At 36.9% G+C, this 18044-nt stretch overlaps 3 protein-coding genes across 3 annotated transcripts; 1 reads left to right on the top strand and 2 right to left on the bottom strand.

Annotated features, from left to right (window-relative positions):
• The first annotated feature begins 480 nt into the window (after positions 1-480).
• On the top strand, positions 481-1821 carry LOC137002761 (ovomucoid-like). The gene is made up of 4 exons (XM_067362669.1): positions 481-571; positions 904-929; positions 1007-1116; positions 1201-1821. Exons 1-4 carry the CDS (start codon positions 532-534, stop codon positions 1262-1264), a joined length of 240 nt encoding a protein of 79 aa, XP_067218770.1. The 5' UTR covers positions 481-531; the 3' UTR covers positions 1265-1821.
• A 4615-nt stretch (positions 1822-6436) lies between these two features.
• Positions 6437-7961, bottom strand: LOC137017623 (double-headed protease inhibitor, submandibular gland-like). The gene is made up of 8 exons (XM_067382090.1): positions 7906-7961; positions 7590-7609; positions 7402-7511; positions 7248-7302; positions 6990-7099; positions 6843-6900; positions 6594-6703; positions 6437-6518 (listed from the first exon to the last, which is right to left on the bottom strand). Exons 1-8 carry the CDS (start codon positions 7943-7945, stop codon positions 6437-6439), a joined length of 585 nt encoding a protein of 194 aa, XP_067238191.1. The 5' UTR covers positions 7946-7961.
• Positions 7962-11263: 3302 nt separating this feature from the next.
• LOC137017684 (double-headed protease inhibitor, submandibular gland-like) lies at positions 11264-12919 on the bottom strand. Its single transcript, XM_067382216.1, has 8 exons — positions 12854-12919; positions 12473-12492; positions 12278-12387; positions 12141-12198; positions 11827-11936; positions 11692-11749; positions 11421-11530; positions 11264-11345 (listed from the first exon to the last, which is right to left on the bottom strand). Exons 1-8 carry the CDS (start codon positions 12891-12893, stop codon positions 11264-11266), a joined length of 588 nt encoding a protein of 195 aa, XP_067238317.1. The 5' UTR covers positions 12894-12919.
• Positions 12920-18044: the final 5125 nt, after the last annotated feature.

The raw sequence follows: 18044 nt of genomic DNA on the forward strand, positions 1-18044 counted from the left end.
GCTCGATTTCTTAGTTTTTTTCAATTGCTAACATACTTTTGTCCAATCTTTAGTCACATTTTCAAAACTCTAACCACATTTAGCAGAACATCCGTCTGTTGTGGCCATACTATTAACACAATTCATGTCGTTTTCACACATAATGCAGTCAATTAACACGTTTCTAAAATGCTTACATTTTCTTTTCATATAAGCTTACCTCATACCAAAATCATGGATCTTTCTCATCTTACTTGCAAATGCTTAAACACAGAAAGTCAGAAATGAAGACCTAACGTTCCAATCATTAAATATAGGATAAAACCTATACTTCTGCAACAAGAGTATTGAAAATATATATAAAACATACTGAAACAATTGATATGCATTTTTACCAAACTCATGAATATTCATGTAAGCAGGAGGTCGTTTTGCTCTGCAGCGAGCACTACTTGAGTTCAGAGGAGGATACAGTACTGATATAAATAGGCGGATCATTTCATCACTGATCATATCGTCAGTTTTAGTGAGTTCACTCTCAAGTCAGGAACAATGTTTGCACGTGGAGTCATCGTCCTTCTCTGTGTCCTAGGTGAGTAATATCATGATTTCATTCACTAAAGCAATTGATATTAGGATCATTTGTCACGTGAGAACCTGCGATATACACTGATACTGATAGTTTTGCTTCATAATGAAGAGTTTCATTGTTTCAATAAAATCTTAATTCACTTTAGCTAAAGTAGGACAAATGAAAAATGTGTAAGATTTAAATCACATTGAGACATTTTTAAGTTTGTTTTAAGGGATGGTTCACTGAAACAACAAAACAACATTGGCTTTCATTGTATGGGCAAAACAAGTTATTTCCTCTTGCCATATCATGATAAACTTTTATCTTTTTTTCCTTCTTGACACAAACAGTGGCCGTATCTGATGCAGCGAGAAAGGTGAGTAAATAAAGACTGTAGAATTACTTCCCTCCATGTTCAAATAACTCAGTGTTGTTGTTTTTTTATGTGACCAGCCTAACTGCGAGCGTTACCCGTCTAACATATGCACAAAGGAGTATGATCCCAAGTGTGGATCTGATGGAGAAACATACGGCAATGAATGCTCACTGTGTGCTGCCATCAGGTGAGTTTAAATCAAAGTACTGCAGGTTTAAAATCAGTTTAGAGTCACTTTTAAACTTCACTTTAATCTCTCTCTTTTTTTTAGGAAATCAGGAACTGAAATCTCTATTGTGAAGAAAGGCGAATGTGATGAAGATGTGCAGGAGTGACACAGGAACGGCAGCATAATTCAGCTTAACAGACCTTTAGTCAGCATTATTGTGTCTCTTTCATTATAACCTGAATGTGTAACGGTTTAATCCTTGAATAAATGCTGCATATTGAAGCTGTTCTGTTTGGTTCTGTTTTCTCCCTTGAAGATAAAATAGGTGAAGGATTCACACAGATCATCACCTCATCACTCAGGACTATTTAAGCACATCACACACCTTCCTCAAGTGTCTGGTCTCATTTATGCATTTCTATGTTTGAATGTTGAGGACCTTCTCCTTGTGTTTCTCCAGCAATCTCCTACAAATCCTCCATGTGATTATTCTCCTACGTTTCCCGGTACTGTTCTCCTATAATCCTCCAGTGTGTTCCAGTGTCTTCTTGCGACTACTTGCCTCCAGTTGAATGTGTATGTGTGTCTCCCTCCATCATCCATGCTTCCACGATCTCCTACATCTGTGAGACAAGGACTGTTTCAGTATCATCACCATTGCATCTGCATTATCTATCATCCAGTTTACCCACCTGCATCATTGTCTTCACCCTGCTGCTGTAAATAAACACCCTTTTTGTGATATACCTGTTGTCCTGAGTATATATCTGTAAAAATATAATACTGAGGTTGTTTATGAGCAACGTTTAATTTTTTAAACTACCATGCCTTGTTTTGTATATTTTATTAGAGCTTCATGCATATGGTAGCAGATAGGTGCTGGTCATATAATTAGAATATTGTGAAAAAGTTTTTTTTTTTTTTTTTTATTGTAAATTATTTTAAAAAATGAAACTTTCATATATTCTAGATTCCCTACATGTAAAACATTTCAAAAATTTTTTTTTTTTTTTTTTTTTTTTTTTTAGATTTGTTGATTAGAGCGTACAGCTAATGAAAGTCCAAAATCCAGTATCTCAAAATATTAGAATATTTACATTTGAGTTTCATTAAATGACCATCCCTACAGTATAAATTCCGGGTATCTCTTGTTCTTTGAAACCACACTAATGGGGAAGACTGCTGACTTGGCAATGGTCCAGGAGACAATCATTGACACCCTCCACAAAGAGAGTAAGTCACAGAAGGTCATTACTGAATGTGGTGGCTGTTTACAGAGTGATGTATCAAAGCATATTAAATGCAAAGTTGACTAGAAGGAAGAAATTGGGTAGGCAAAGGTGCACAAGCAACAGGGATGACCACAAGCTTGAGAATACTGTCAAGTAAAGCTGATTCAGACACTTGGGAGAGCTTCACAATGAGTGCCGGAGTCAGCGCATCAAGAGTTACCACACTCAGACATCTTCAGTAAAAGGACTACCAAGGCACTTCAGAAACAGAAACAACATCAGAAGCATCTTACCTGGGCTAAGGAGAAAAAGAACTGGACAGTGAACAGTGGTCGAAAGTCCTCTTTTCAGATAAAAGTAAAATTTGCATTTCATGTTGAAATCATGGTCCCAGAGTCTGAAGGAAGACTGGAGAGGCACAGAATACAAGCTACTTGAAGTCTAGTGGGAAGTTTCTGAAGTTAGTAATGATTTGGGGGGCCGTGACATCTGCTGGTGTTGGTCCATTGTGTTTTATCAAGTGCAAAGTCAATGCAGCCATCTTCCAGGAGATTTTGGAGCACTTTATGCTTCCATCTGCTGACAAGCTTTATGGAGATGCTGATTTCCTTTTCCAGCAGGACTTTAGCACCTGCCCACAGTGCAAAAACCACTTCCAAGTGGTTTGCTGACCGTGATATTACTGTGTTTTATTGGCCAGCCAACATGCCTGACCTGAATCTATGGGATATTTTCAAGAGAAAGATGAGAAACAGTCGATCCAACAATATACAGATGATCTGAAGGCTCAATAGTGCCTCAGCAGTGCCACAGGCTGATCACTTCCATGCCACACTTCACTGATGCTGTAATTTGTGCTAGGAGCAAGTCATTTGCTGTAATATGTGCTGCGTATTGAGTGTACAAATTAACATACTTTAAAGAACTTGAACTTTTCTGTTTTGAAAATCCATTTTTTGATTGATCTTAGGAAATATTCTAATATTTTGAGATACTGGATTTTGGACTTTCATTAGCTGTACGCTCTAATCAACAAAATTAAAAATTTCTGCCAATCACCTGCACTCACTCCATCAATCACTATCACTAATCACCACACCCAGCTGCAGTACATTAACAGGACTATAAAGGACTCACACTCACACCACCAGTTGGCGAAGTCTTGATTACCATGGTGTCATTTCCGAGCGTTTCTATCCTGTCTGCCTGCTTGTTATCGTTCCTGCCTGTTTCTTGTTTTTGACCCGTCGCTGCCTGTCCTGATCATTGCCTGTCCCTTGACTATGACTCTGCCTGTTCCTCACTGTTCCAGTTTGTTCCTGTTTTGACCCTGCCTGTACGACCACTCTTACTTCTAATAAATGCTGCATTTGGATCCCCTGCCTGTGAGTCCCATTCGTTACAATTATATTTTTACAGATATATACTCAGGACAACAGGTATATCACAAAGAGGGTGTTTATTTACAGCAGCAGGGTGAAGACAATGATGCAGGTGGGTAAACTGGATGATAGATAATGCAGATGCAATGGTGATGATACTGAAACAGTCCTTGTCTCACAGATGTAGGAGATCGTGGAAGCATGGATGATGGAGGGAGACACACATACACATTCAACTGGAGGCAAGTAGTCGCAAGAAGACACTGGAACACACTGGAGGATTATAGGAGAACAGTACTGGGAAACGTAGGAGAATAATCACATGGAGGATTTGTAGGAGATTGCTGGAGAAACACAAGGAGAAGGTCCTCAACATTCAAACATAGAAATGCATAAATGAGACCAGACACTTGAGGAAGGTGTGTGATGTGCTTAAATAGTCCTGAGTGATGAGGTGATGATCTGTGTGAATCCTTCACCTATTTTATCTTCAAGGGAGAAAACAGAACCAAACAGAACAGCTTCAATATGCAGCATTTATTCAAGGATTAAACCGTTACACATTCAGGTTATAATGAAAGAGACACAATAATGCTGACTAAAGGTCTGTCAAGCTGAATTATGCTGCCATTCCTGTGTCACTCCAGCAGATGTTTATTTAACATCGGCCTTGCTTCACGATAGAGATTTTCTTCTTTGATGACCTAAAAAAAAGAGAGATTAAATTAAAGATTAAACTCTAAACAATCCATTTTTTAAATCTAAAGTACTTTGATTTAAACTCACTTTTTGGCAGCACACAGCAGGCATTCATTGCTGTATGTTATTCCATCAGATCCACATACAGGTGAATAGTGCATCGGGCACATGTTAGACGGGTAACGCTTGCAGTCAGGCTGGTCACATAAAAAGAAAACAACATTGAGTTATTTGAACATGGAGGGAAGTAATTCTACAGTCTTTATTTACTCACCTTTCTCGCTGCATCAGATACGGCCACTGTTTGTGTCAAGAAGGAAAAACAAGGATTAAAGTTTATCATGATATGGCAAGAGGAAATAACTTGTTTTGCCCATACAATGAAAGTCTAATGTTGTTTTGTTGGACAAAAACAATATTTGTCCTTTTTAAGTTAACCATCCCTTAAATCAGACTTAAAAATGTCTGAATGTGATTTAAATCTTACACATTTTTCATTTGTCCTACTTTAGCAAAAGTGAATTAAGACTTTGTGGAAACAATGAAACTCTTCATTATGAAGCAAAACTCTCAGTATCAGTGTATATCGCAGGTTCTCACGTGACAAATGATCCTAATATCAATTGCTTTAGTGAATGAAATCATGATATTACTCACCTAGGACACAGAGAAGGACGATGACTCCACGTGCAAACATTGTTCCTGACTTGAGAGTGAACTCACTAAAACTGACGATATGATCAGTGATGAAATGATCCGCCTATTTATATCAGTACTGTATCCTCTTCTGAATGTGGGAGCGGACCGTCCATCCCACTGATTCATCACACACACAGAGAGAGGTTTACTAAGCACTTTTAGTTTGATATTTATTTAATTTGGCTGTTCGGTGTGTGTACGGTCTAATGAATAATCACTTGAGTTGAGCAAAGTCCATCATTTCTCTGATTCCCCGAAATCATCCAGTTCCCGTAAAATTGCACAAAGTACAAAAAGGTTTTGGGCCTAAAAATATCAAACACTTCTGTGCACATTTATCTGTCTTGTCCAATTCAAGGCTGTTCATTTAATGTTTTTTAAAAATATGATACATAAATATATGCTACTATTTACATGAAGCACTAATAAAATACACAAAACATGGAATGAAAGTATAAAAAAAAAAAAAATGTTGATCATCATTAACCTCAGTATTATATGAGCTGAAGAGGGCGGAGCTTTAACAGCTCAACAACAACAAAGCTGGAGAATCTCACGCAGCCAAAATGAGGAAAGTGTTCAGCCTTACATTGTTCAAACCGGAGTCAACACTGATGGAGAGACTCAGGAAGTTACAACTTTTAGACGTTTCTGAATGGTTAGTGGATAAATTGATGTAGTTGCTGTGGAGTTGATTCAACTCATCCACTAGCATGTGCCGTCATGTTCATCTTTTGTGTTGAATTGACCCTCGTTTGGCGTAAAATGACGGCATGACAACAACACTCTACAACAACTTTGACTATTCTTGTGTAAGACTCCCTTGTGTAACTTTAGACACATGTAGACAAAAGAACTAGGCCTTGGACACACTTATACACTCAGATCAAATCTTATTTCTTAATATGCCATATATGGTAGGTGTTGATCTTTGAGCACTGTGATTGGACGGCCTGGACATCAGTGATGATTCTGCTTTAAATACGACCCTTCTTCATGAATAAACCTGAGAATCTTATAGTACTACACTGTCTTTATATCTGCTTGATCATTCTCCGTCAGCGCCCGTTTCCAACTGATGACTTTGAGTCTACCTGAAAATGAATCTAACAGGGTGTCAAAAGCTCACACACCCTTAATGATATTCTGCTCTCTAGATATGATCCGTGTGAATCCTTCAAAGTAAATCTTCACCTATTTTATCTCGTCTTTCCAAGATTCAAGGGAGAAAACAGAATAGCTTCAATATGCAGCATTTATTCAAGAATTAAACAGTTACACATTCAGATTATAATGAATGAGACAATGATGCTGACTAAAGGTCGTTCAAGCTCCATTCCGGGGTCTGGCCGGCAGACGTCGTTTACATTTGCCTTGCTTCTGGATTAAGATTTTAGTCTTTGATGTCCTAAAAGAGAGAGATTAAAGTTTGAAAGTGACTGTAATCCATATTTAAACCTGAAGTACTTTGTTTTAAACTCACCTGTTGGCAGCACACAGCAGGCATTCATTGCCGTATGTTTTTCCATCAGATCCACACACGGGTTTATAGATTTTTTTGCATATGTTAGATGAGTAACGCTTGCAGTTAGGCTGGGAAAAAAAAAAAAAAAAAAAAGTTATTTGCAACTGGAGGGAAGTAATTCTACAATCGTTACACATTCAGATAAAGTATAAGAACATGGATTAAAGGTCTGTCAAGCTGAATTATGGTGCCATTTCTGTGTCAAACCTGTAGATGTTGATCACATTCGCCTTGCTTCACGATAACAATTTTGTTCTTTGATGCCCTTTAAAAGATTTGAAAAAGATATTAAAGTAAAGATTAAAGTTTGAAAGGGATTCGTTTATAAAGCTACAGTACTTTGTTTAAACTCACTGGTTGGCAGCATTCAGCGCACATTCATTGCTGTATGTTTTTCCATCAGATCCACACACGGGTTTATATATCGTTGGGCACATGATAGGAGAGTTAGGCTTGCAGTTAGGCTGTTCACATAAAGAAAACATTGAGTTATTTGCAAGTGGAGGGAAGTAATTCTACAGCCGTTACACATTCAGATTATAATGAATGGAGTATTATAATGCGGATTAAAAGTTTGTCAAGCTGAATTATGGTGCCATTCCTGTGTCACACCTGTAGACGCGGATCACATTCGCCTTTCTTCATGATAATTTTGGGCTTTGACGCCCTTAAATAAATAAAAATAAAATTATATTAAAGTGAAGATTAAAGTTTAAAAGGGACTTCAATTCATATTGAAACCTACAGTACTTGGTTTTAAACTCACTGGATGGCAGCATTCAGCAAGCATTCATTGTCGTATGTTTTTCCATCAGCTCCACACACGGGTTCATAGATCCTCGGGCAAATGTTAGGAGAGTTAGGCTTGCCTTTAGGCTGTTCACATGAAACAAAATTAGGTTGTTTGCAAATGGAAGTAATTCTACAGTATATAATATATATAATAACACTCACCGCTGCATCAGATACGGCCACTGTTTGTGTCAAGAAGGAAAAACAAGGATTAAAAGTGTATCATGATATGGCAAGAGGAAATAACTTGTTTTGCCCATACAATGAAAGTAAAATGAGGTCTAATGTTGTTTTGTTGGACAAAAACACTTTATTAGTGAACCATTTCTTAAAAAAACAAAAAAAAAAAACACTTAAAATAATCTGAATGTGACTTAAATCATTCGTCCTACTTTAGCAAAGGTGAATTAAGACTTTGAAGAAGGTGGAGACTATCAAAACACTAAAACAGTGTGAATGAAATCATGATGTTTCTCACCTAGGACACAGAGAAGGACGATGACTCCACGTGCAAACATTGTTCCTGACTTGAGAGTGAACTCACTAAAACTGACGAAATGATCAGTGATGAAATGATCCGCCTATTTATTCATCACACACACAGAAGGAGGTTTAATAAGCACCTTGATTTTAATAAATTAATTTGGCTGTTAGGCGTGTGTAATGTTGATTGATTGATTGATTGTTTGATTATGATCACCTGAAGATTTATAGCGTTTTGTATATAACCTTTGAGAACAAGTGAATTGTTACACTGATGTTTGCACTGTTTTTTTTAATCTCCATCTTAGACTTAATAAATGTGTTTTTAGGCCTTTTTTCACATCTTTATCTACTGACACATAAGTCTTGGCACCTAATTAACTTGGTGAGTGCTTTGAATGTTGTGTGTGATTAAATGAATAACTTGAGTTGTATGAAGTCCATCATGAGTAAAATATACAGTTTAATTTCTGATTCTGCCAAATTATTCAGTTCCTGTAAAAATCCTTGACTGTTTTCTTCAGCGCTTCTTCAAAGAAAATGTTCTGTACAAAGTACAAATACGTTACACATATTATCACATATTTTTTGCACATTTATCTGTCTTGTCCAATCCAAGGCTGTTCATGTAATGACTTGTTTTAAAAGAATAATATGCTGCATAAATATCTGCAACCATTTGCATGGAGGGGGGTCTAGCTAGCCTCTGTTTTGTTTGACAACACTTCGAACGTCAACAGGAAGTTACTCCAACCAGGATCACTTAGAGCACCTTTAAAAGGAAACGCGCAAATCTTATCGTTTTCCCTTAAAATTATATCCTTCAAATACAGTGGTAATTGTTTGAAGATCCTTAACACCTCCAGTAAGATATTTTTATTGGACCTCTTCAAACTGGACAACGGAGCGTTCAACCACCGAATCCAGCAGTGTCCTCGCTGTCTTTAAAGGTGCCCTAGAACTTTTTTTTTTAAAGATGTAATATAAGTCTAAGGTGTCCCCTGAATGTGTCTGTGAAGTTTCAGCTCAAAATTCCTCATAGATTTTTATTTTTTTTTTAATTAATTTTTTTTAACTGCCTAATTTGGGGCATCATTAGAAATGAGCCGATTCGGGGTGTGTGGCCCTTTAAATCTCGTGCTCCACGCCCACAGAGCTCGCGCTTGCCTTAAACAACATAAAAGAAGTTCAAATAGCTAATATAACCCTCAAAATGAATCTTTACAAAGTGTTCGTCATGCAGCATGTCTTATCGCGTAAGTACAGTGTTTATTTTGATGTTTACATTTAATTCTGAATGAGTTTGAGGCTGTGCTCCATGGCTAACGGCTAATGCTACACTATTGGAGAGATTTATAAAGAATGAAGTTGTGTTTATGAATTATACAGACTGCAAGTGTTTAAAAATGAAAATAGCGACGGCTCTTGTCTCCGTGAATACAGTAAGAAACGATGGTAACTTTAACCACATTTAACAGTACATTAGCAACATGCTAACGAAACATTTAGAAAGACAATCTACAAATATCACTAAAAATATCAGGATATCATGGATCATGTCAGTTATTATTGCTCCATCTGCCATTTTTCTCTATTATTCTTGCTTGCTTACCTAGTCTGATGATTCAGCTGTGCACAGATCCAGACGTTAATACTGGCTGCCCTTGTGTAATGCCTCGATCATGGGCTGGCATATGCAAATATTGGGGGCGTACATATTAATGATCCCGACTGTTACGTAACAGTCAGTGTTATGTTGAGATTTGCCTGTTCTTCGGAGGTCTTTTAAACAAATGAGATTTATATAAGGAGGAGGAAACAATGGAGTTTGAGACTCACTGTATGTCATTTCCATGTACTGAACTCTTGTTATTCAACTATGCCAATATAAATTCAGTTTTTGAATCTAGGGCACCTTTAAAACAGCATGTCACAGGAAAAGTGATCGAAAGTAGCAAAATTCACTTTTAACTTCTCTGTAATGACTCTGTAATGTAATTTCAGCGCTTATCGTCATTAGTGAAAGTGTAATATTAATGTAAATTTGTATATCAAAATGAAAACGTGAGTTTTCATGCGAGTTTGTCATTCTTTTATTTAAACTGTTCAACAAACATGCACTGTATTTATGATTATGACTCATGATTAGGATTTAAAGTAGTTTTCCTTCATCTGCCGTCAGTCCCTCAGCTCACCATTGGTGTCGCCAAACTGCTCTGTTTCCAAAATGTTCGTACATCAGACTGTGGAAGTGCGCAAATTTTCCTGTCAAGTTTGTTTTTATAAATCACAACTTATGCGTCGGAAGTGGCGTATGCACTTTTGGGGCCTGTTTAGTGTGTACGCAAAGTTTTATAAAGGAGGCCCCTGGTGTCCCCATAATGTGTGTGTGAAGTTTCAGCTCCAAATCCCCCACAGATCATTTATTATTGCTTGTCAAATTTGCCCCTATTTGGGTGTGAGCAAAAACACAGCGTTTTTGTGTGTGTCCCTTTAAATGCAAATGAGCTGCTGCTCCCGCCCCCTTTCCAGAAGAGGGCGGAGCTTTAACAGCTCAACAACAACAAAGCTGGAGAATCTCACGCAGCCAAAATGAGGAAAGTGTTCAGCCTTACATTGTTCAAACCGGAGTCGACACTGATGGAGAGACTCAGGAAGAAGTTACAACTTTTAGACGTTTCTGAATGGTTAGTGGATAAATTGATGTAGTTGCTGTGGAGTTGATTCAACTCATCCACTAGCATGTGCTGTCATGTTCATCTTTTGTGTTGAATTGACCCTCGTTTGGCGTAAAATGACGGCGTGACAACAACACTCTACAACAACTTTGACTATTCTTGTGTAAGACTCCCTTGTGTAACTTTAGACACATGTAGACAAAAGAACTAGGCCTTGGACACACTTATACACTCAGATCAAATCTTATTTCTTAATATGCCATATATGGTAGGTGTTGATCTTTGAGCACTGTGATTGGACGGCCTGGACATCGGTGAAGATTCTGCTTTAAATATGACCCTTCTTCATTAATAAACCTGAGAATCTTATAGTACTACACTGTCTTTATATCTGCTTGATCATTCTCCGTCAGCGCCCGTTTCCAACTGATGACTTTGAGTCTACCTGAATGAATCTAACAGGGTGTCAAAAGCTCACACACCCTTAATGATATTCTGCTCTCTAGATATGATCCGTGTGAATCCTTCAAAGTAAATCTTCACCTATTTTCTCTCATCTTTCCAAGATTCAAGCGAGAAAACAGAACAGCTTCAATATGCAGCATTTATTCAAGGATTAAACCGTTACACATTCAGATTATAATGAATGAGACAATAATGCTGACTAAAGGTCTGTCAAGCTCCATTCCGGTCTGCTGGCCTGACACAGCGATTACATTCGCCTTGCTTCTGGATTAAGATTTCAGTCTTTGATGTCCTAAAAGAAAGAGATTAAAGTTTGAAAGTGACTGGAATCCGCATTTAAACCCGCAGTACTTTGATTTAAACTCACCTGTTGGCAGCACACAGCAGGCATTCATTGCTGTATGTTTTTCCATCAGATCCACACACGGGTTTATAGATTTTTGTGCATATGTTAGTTGAGTAACGCTTGCAGTTAGGCTGGGAAAAAAATAAATAAATAAATAAAAAATAATTACATTATATGCAAATGGAGGGAATTCAATAGTTACACATTCAGGTTATAATGAATGAAACACAAGTATAATAATGCAGACTAAAGGTCTGTCAAGCTGAATTATGGTGTCATTCCTGTGTCACACCTGTTGAGGTTGATCACATTCACCTTGCTTCTGGATTAAGATTTTAGTCTTTGAGCCCCTAAAGAAAGATTAAAGATTGAAGTTTGAAAGGGACTAATCCATTTATAAACCTAAAGCATTTGGTTTTAAACTCACCTGATGGCAGCACACAGCAAGCATTCATTGTCATAGGTTTTTCCATCAGATCCACACACTGGTGCATAGATCTCTGGGCATCCTTTAGACGGGTAACGCTTGCAGTCAGGCTGTTCACATTTAAAAAAATATATTATATATATATATATATATATATATATATATATATATATATATATATATATATATATGCTAATAGAGGGAAGTAATTCTACAATTGTTTCACATTCAGATTATAATAAATGAAACAGGAGCACAATAATGCGGAGTAAAGGTCTGTCAAGCTGAATTATGGGGTCATTCCTGTGTCACACCTGTTGAGGTCGATCACATTCACCTTGCTTCACGATAATGACTTTAGGCTTTGATGCCCTTTATAAAAGAAAAAGAAATTTAAAAAAAATTAAAAAGCGAAGATGAAGTGAACCTACAGGACTTGGTTTAAACTCACTGGTTGGCAGCATTCAGTTCGCATTCATTGCCGTATGTTTTTCCATCAGATCCACACACGGGTTTATATATCGTTGGGCAAATGATAGGAGAGTTAGGCTCGCCTTTAGGCTGGTCACATGAAAAAACAAAATTAGGTTATTTGCAAATGGAGGAAAGTAATTCTACAGTATATAATATATATAATAACACTCACCGCTGCATCAGATACGGCCACTGTTTGTGTCAAGAAGGAAAAACAAGGATTAAAAGTTTATCATGATATGGCAAGAGGAAATTACTTGTTTTGCCCATACAATGAAAGTAAAATGGGGTCCATTTTTTTATTTATCATTTTATTTTTTTAAATATGTGAACCATCCCTTAAGTCACACTTAAATGTCTGAATGTGACTTAAAACTTACACATTTTTCATTTGTCCTACTTTAGCAAAAGTGAATTAAGACTTTATCAAAACAATAAAACTCTTCATTATGAAGCAACACTATCAGTATCAGTGTATATTGCAGATTCTCATGTGACAAATTAACAATATCCTAATATCAGTTTTAGTGAATGAAATCATGATATTACTCACCTAGGACACAGAGAAGGACGATGACTCCACGTGCAAACATTGTTCCTGACTTGAGAGTGAACTCACTAAAACTGACAATATTCATCACACACACAGAAGGAGGTTTAATAAGCAGCTTGAGTTTAATAGATTAATTTGGCTGTTAGGTGTGTATAATGTTGATTGATTGATTGATTGTTTGATTGATTATGATCACCTGAATATTTATAGCATTTTGTATGCAAGCTTTGAGAACAAGTGAATTGTTACACTGATGTTTGCACTGTTTAAATTTAATTAAAATGTTTTTAGATTGCAGATATTTTTTCACATCTTTACTGAAGCATAAGTCTTGGCACTTAATTAACTTGGTGAGTGCTTTGAATGTTGTGTGTGATTAAATGAATAACTTGAGTTGTATGAAGTCCATCATGAGTAAAATATACAGTTTAATCTCTGATTCTGCCAAATTATTCAGTTCCTGTAAAAATCCTCAACTGTTTTCTTCAGCGCTTCTTCACAGAAAATGTTCTGTACAAAGTACAAATACGTTACACATATTATCAAATATTTTTTGCACATTTATCTGTCTTGTCCAATCCAAGGCTGTTCATGTAATGACTTGTTTTAAAAGAATAATATGCTGCATAAATATCTGCAACCATTTGCATGGAGGGGGGTCTAGCTAGCCTCTGTTTTGTTTGACAACACTTCGAACGTCAACAGGAAGTTACTCCAACCAGGATCACTTAGAGCACCTTTAAAAGGAAACGCGCAAATCTTATCGTTTTCCCTTAAAATTATATCCTTCAAATACAGTGGTAATTGTTTGAAGATCCTTAACACCTCCAGTAAGATATTTTTATTGGATCTCTTCAAACTGGACAACGGAGCGTTCAACCACCGAATCCAGCAGTGTCCTCGCTGTCTTTAAAGGTGCCCTAGAACTTTTTTTTTTAAAGATGTAATATAAGTCTAAGGTGTCCCCTGAATGTGTCTGTGAAGTTTCAGCTCAAAATTCCTCATAGATTTTTATTTTTTTTTTAATTAATTTTTTTTAACTGCCTAATTTGGGGCATCATTAGAAATGAGCCGATTCGGGGTGTGTGGCCCTTTAAATCTCGTGCTCCACGCCCACAGAGCTCGCGCTTGCCTTAAACAACATAAAAGAAGTTCAAACAGCTAATATAACCCTCAAAATGAATCTTTACAAAGTGTTCGTCATGCAGCATGTCTATTCGCATAAGTACAGTGTTTATTTTGATGTTTACATTTAATTCTGAATGAGTTTGAGGCTGTGCTCTGTGGCTAACGGCTAATGCTACACTATTGGAGAGATTTATAAAGAATGAAGTTGTGTTTATGAATTATACAGACTGCAAGTGTTTAATAATGAAAATAGTGACGGCTCTTGTCTCCGTGAATACAGTAAGAAACGATGGTAACTTTAACCACATTTAACAGTACATTAGCAACATGCTAACGAAACATTTAGAAAGACAATTCACAAATATCACTAAAAATATCATGATAACATGGATCATGTCAGTTATTATTGCTCCATCTGACATTTTTCACTATTGTTCTTGCTTGCTTACCTAGTCTGATGATTCAGCTGTGCACAGATCCAGACGTTAATACTGGCTGTCCTTGTGCAGACATGGGCAGTATTTCAATTAAATGTATTTTAAATAAGTATTTAATTACTTTAGTGTATTTTGTAATTTGTATTTTGCAGGTGTGGAAAAAATAAAATGTAGTTTGTAACAAAATATTTTGAGGGAGTGTATTTAGAGTATTTCAAATACTTAAATACTTAAGAAAAATCACCATATGCCTATGCTTATTACCATAGTAAATGATTTTGCCATATTTTCGGTCTGATGTTGGCAATGGCAATGGCTGCGTCTGAAAACTGTAAAATGCTGCCTTCTGAGGACATATTTCAAGGTAGGAAGGCATCAAGGCACGTCCGAATCCATTGTTAGCTTCACTTCCTCTCTCATGAGATACCTTCATCTGATCGATTTTTGAAGGAAGCATAGATGTGTCCTTCACTGCCTTTGATATCCCACAATCCTGTGCTTTCCATTCTGTGACAGTTGAGCTAGAAAAATAAAGATGGCGTCCGAAATTTGCTTCTCAGTTTGTGTATAAATGTACGATTTTGATCAACATATTTCAATTTTGATATCATTTCTATCGAGAAATTACTACTGTAGTAATTAGATATTTAGTTCTCACCAAAGCTCGCGCTATTATGTTTTACGCTGCCTCAGAAGTCTGTCCGAAATCAGTTTCATGAGGTACCTTCATGCACAAACGCTGCCGTACAAGTCATTCTTTTATAAAACAGCGAGTCAGCTACCTAGGTTTTCGGACGCAGCCTGCGTCCAGGTTAGATGCACGGAAATCACGTGACACCCTTAACAGCTCTGGACCGGGCTCCCTCCAAGAAGTGAACGAGTTTTGAACACAGGAGAAGTGGCGCTGCCACGCTGCTCCTCTTAAAAACGGCATTAAGGTAAAGTGTTTTGTGAAAAATATACAGTATACACACATATTGCACACTGAACGGCATTATAGAGAAAATTGTGCCTTATGAGATCGTCGTAAGCTCATAACTCCACTGAAATCTCCATGCTAAGCAAGCGCTCAAAATATAAAATGTATCTGCAGTTTTTACACGTTTTTAAACGTATTACATGTGAGAAATATTGATATTCCTTCGGATTTTGTGTAAAATAATCATCAATCCTATTGTTTTTCAATAATTGCGCACGCAGCGCGATTCTACTATGGAAAAGGCATACGCGGTCAGGGCAGTTAGAGTGTCGTGTGTAAAACAAACCCACACATATTATGATTAATGTGTACCTTGTAAAATGTTTTTTACAATGTTTTATCATTCATGTAAAATGTGTACCTTGAATGCAATGGAAGTCGCTTTGGATAAAAGCATCTGCCAAATGCATAAATGTAAATGATTAATCTCATATATTATGATTAAAATGGAATTTTGATTTTGTGACAAAAAATCTCAGTCGGTTATTTTTTCCCCCTGGAGTACTAGCCTATCCCCAACATTTTCTGCAGTAATGTTAGTTCTCCACTGATCTGAGCTAATGAGCTGATTACCTAGTGAGGTAGGGGTCTTGGGAGAAATATATATATTTACCACTCTCAAAATCTATTTTAAAGGTCAGGCTATAGGCCTACTGAAGTAGGCTTAAAGACATTCATTTAATGTACATTCAGTAAAGCAATATGGTGTGAATTTTCCTGTATTAATTATGAAGAAGTAATTGATTTAAAGTGAATAGATTTCATTCTGGCTAAATGTTTTTGTGTTATTGCTATTATTTGTGTCATTGACCTTCCAGTAATAAAAAAAAGACTTAAAATTATTGTGGGAGTATTTTTGTATTTTCAAAATACGAATTACTTGTATTTTATTTAAATATATTTTTCACATCAGTATTTTGTATTTTATTTTGTAGTTTATAACAAGTATTTATAACAGTATTTGTAGTTTATAACAAAATAGTTTTTGATGTATTTGTGCCCACCTCTGCCCTTGTGTAATGCCTCGATCATGGGCTGGCATATGCAAATATTGGGGGCGTACATATTAATGATTCGACTGTTACGTAACAGTCAGTGTTATGTTGAGATTTGCCTGTTCTTCGGAGGTCTTTTAAACAAATGAGATTTATATAAGGAGGAGGAAACAATGGAGTTTGAGACTCACTGTATGTCATTTCCATGTACTGAACTCTTGTTATTCAACTATGCCAATATAAATTCAGTTTTTGAATCTAGGGCACCTTTAAAACAGCATGTCACAGGAAAAGTGATCGAAAGTAGCAAAATTCACTTTTAACTTCTCTGTAATGACTCTGTAATGTAATTTCAGCGCTTATCGTCATTAGTGAAAGTGTAATATTAATGTAAATTTGTATATCAAAATGAAAACGTGAGTTTTCATGCGAGTTTGTCATTCTTTTATTTAAACTGTTCAACAAACATGCACTGTATTTATGATTATGACTCATGATTAGGATTTAAAGTAGTTTTCCTTCATCTGCCGTCAGTCCCTCAGCTCACCATTGGTGTCGCCAAACTGCTCTGTTTCCAAAATGTTCGTACATCAGACTGTGGAAGTGCGCAAATTTTCCTGTCAAGTTTGTTTTTATAAATCACAACTTATGCGTCGGAAGTGGCGTATGCACTTTTGGGGCCTGTTTAGTGTGTACGCAAAGTTTTATAAAGGAGGCCCCTGGTGTCCCCATAATGTGTGTGTGAAGTTTCAGCTCCAAATCCCCCACAGATCATTTATTATTGCTTGTCAAATTTGCCCCTATTTGGGTGTGAGCAAAAACACAGCGTTTTTGTGTGTGTCCCTTTAAATGCAAATGAGCTGCTGCTCCCGCCCCCTTTCCAGAAGAGGGCGGAGCTTTAACAGCTCAACAACAACAAAGCTGGAGAATCTCACGCAGCCAAAATGAGGAAAGTGTTCAGCCTTACATTGTTCAAACCGGAGTCAACACTGATGGAGAGACTCAGGAAGAAGTTACAACTTTTAGACGTTTCTGAATGGTTAGTGGATAAATTGATGTAGTTGCTGTGGAGTTGATTCAACTCATCCACTAGCATGTGCTGTCATGTTCATCTTTTGTGTTGAATTGACCCTCGTTTGGCGTAAAATGACGGCGTGACAACAACACTCTACAACAACTTTCTTTGACTATTCTTGTGTAAGACTCCCTTGTGTAACTTTAGACACATGTAGACAAAAGAACTAGGCCTTGGACACACTTATACACTCAGATCAAATCTTATTTCTTAATCTGCCATATATGGTAGGGCTTGATCTTTGAGCACTGTGATTGGACGGCCTGGACATCGGTGAAGATTCTGCTTTAAATACGACCCTTTATTAATAAACCTGAGAATCTTATAGTACTACACTGTCTTTATATCTGCTTGATCATTCTCCGTCAGCGCCCGTTTCCAACTGATGACTTTGAGTCTACCTGAATGAATCTAACAGGGTGTCAAAAGCTCACACACCCTTAATGATATTCTGCTCTCTAGATATGATCCGTGTGAATCCTTCAAAGTAAATCTTCACCTATTTTATCTCATCTTTCCAAGATTCAAGCGAGAAAACGGAACAGCTTCAATATGCAGCATTTATTCAAGAATTAAA

This window comes from Chanodichthys erythropterus, chromosome 1 (assembly GCF_024489055.1).
Source record: "Chanodichthys erythropterus isolate Z2021 chromosome 1, ASM2448905v1, whole genome shotgun sequence".
NCBI classification, from domain to species: Eukaryota; Metazoa; Chordata; class Actinopteri; order Cypriniformes; family Xenocyprididae; genus Chanodichthys; species Chanodichthys erythropterus.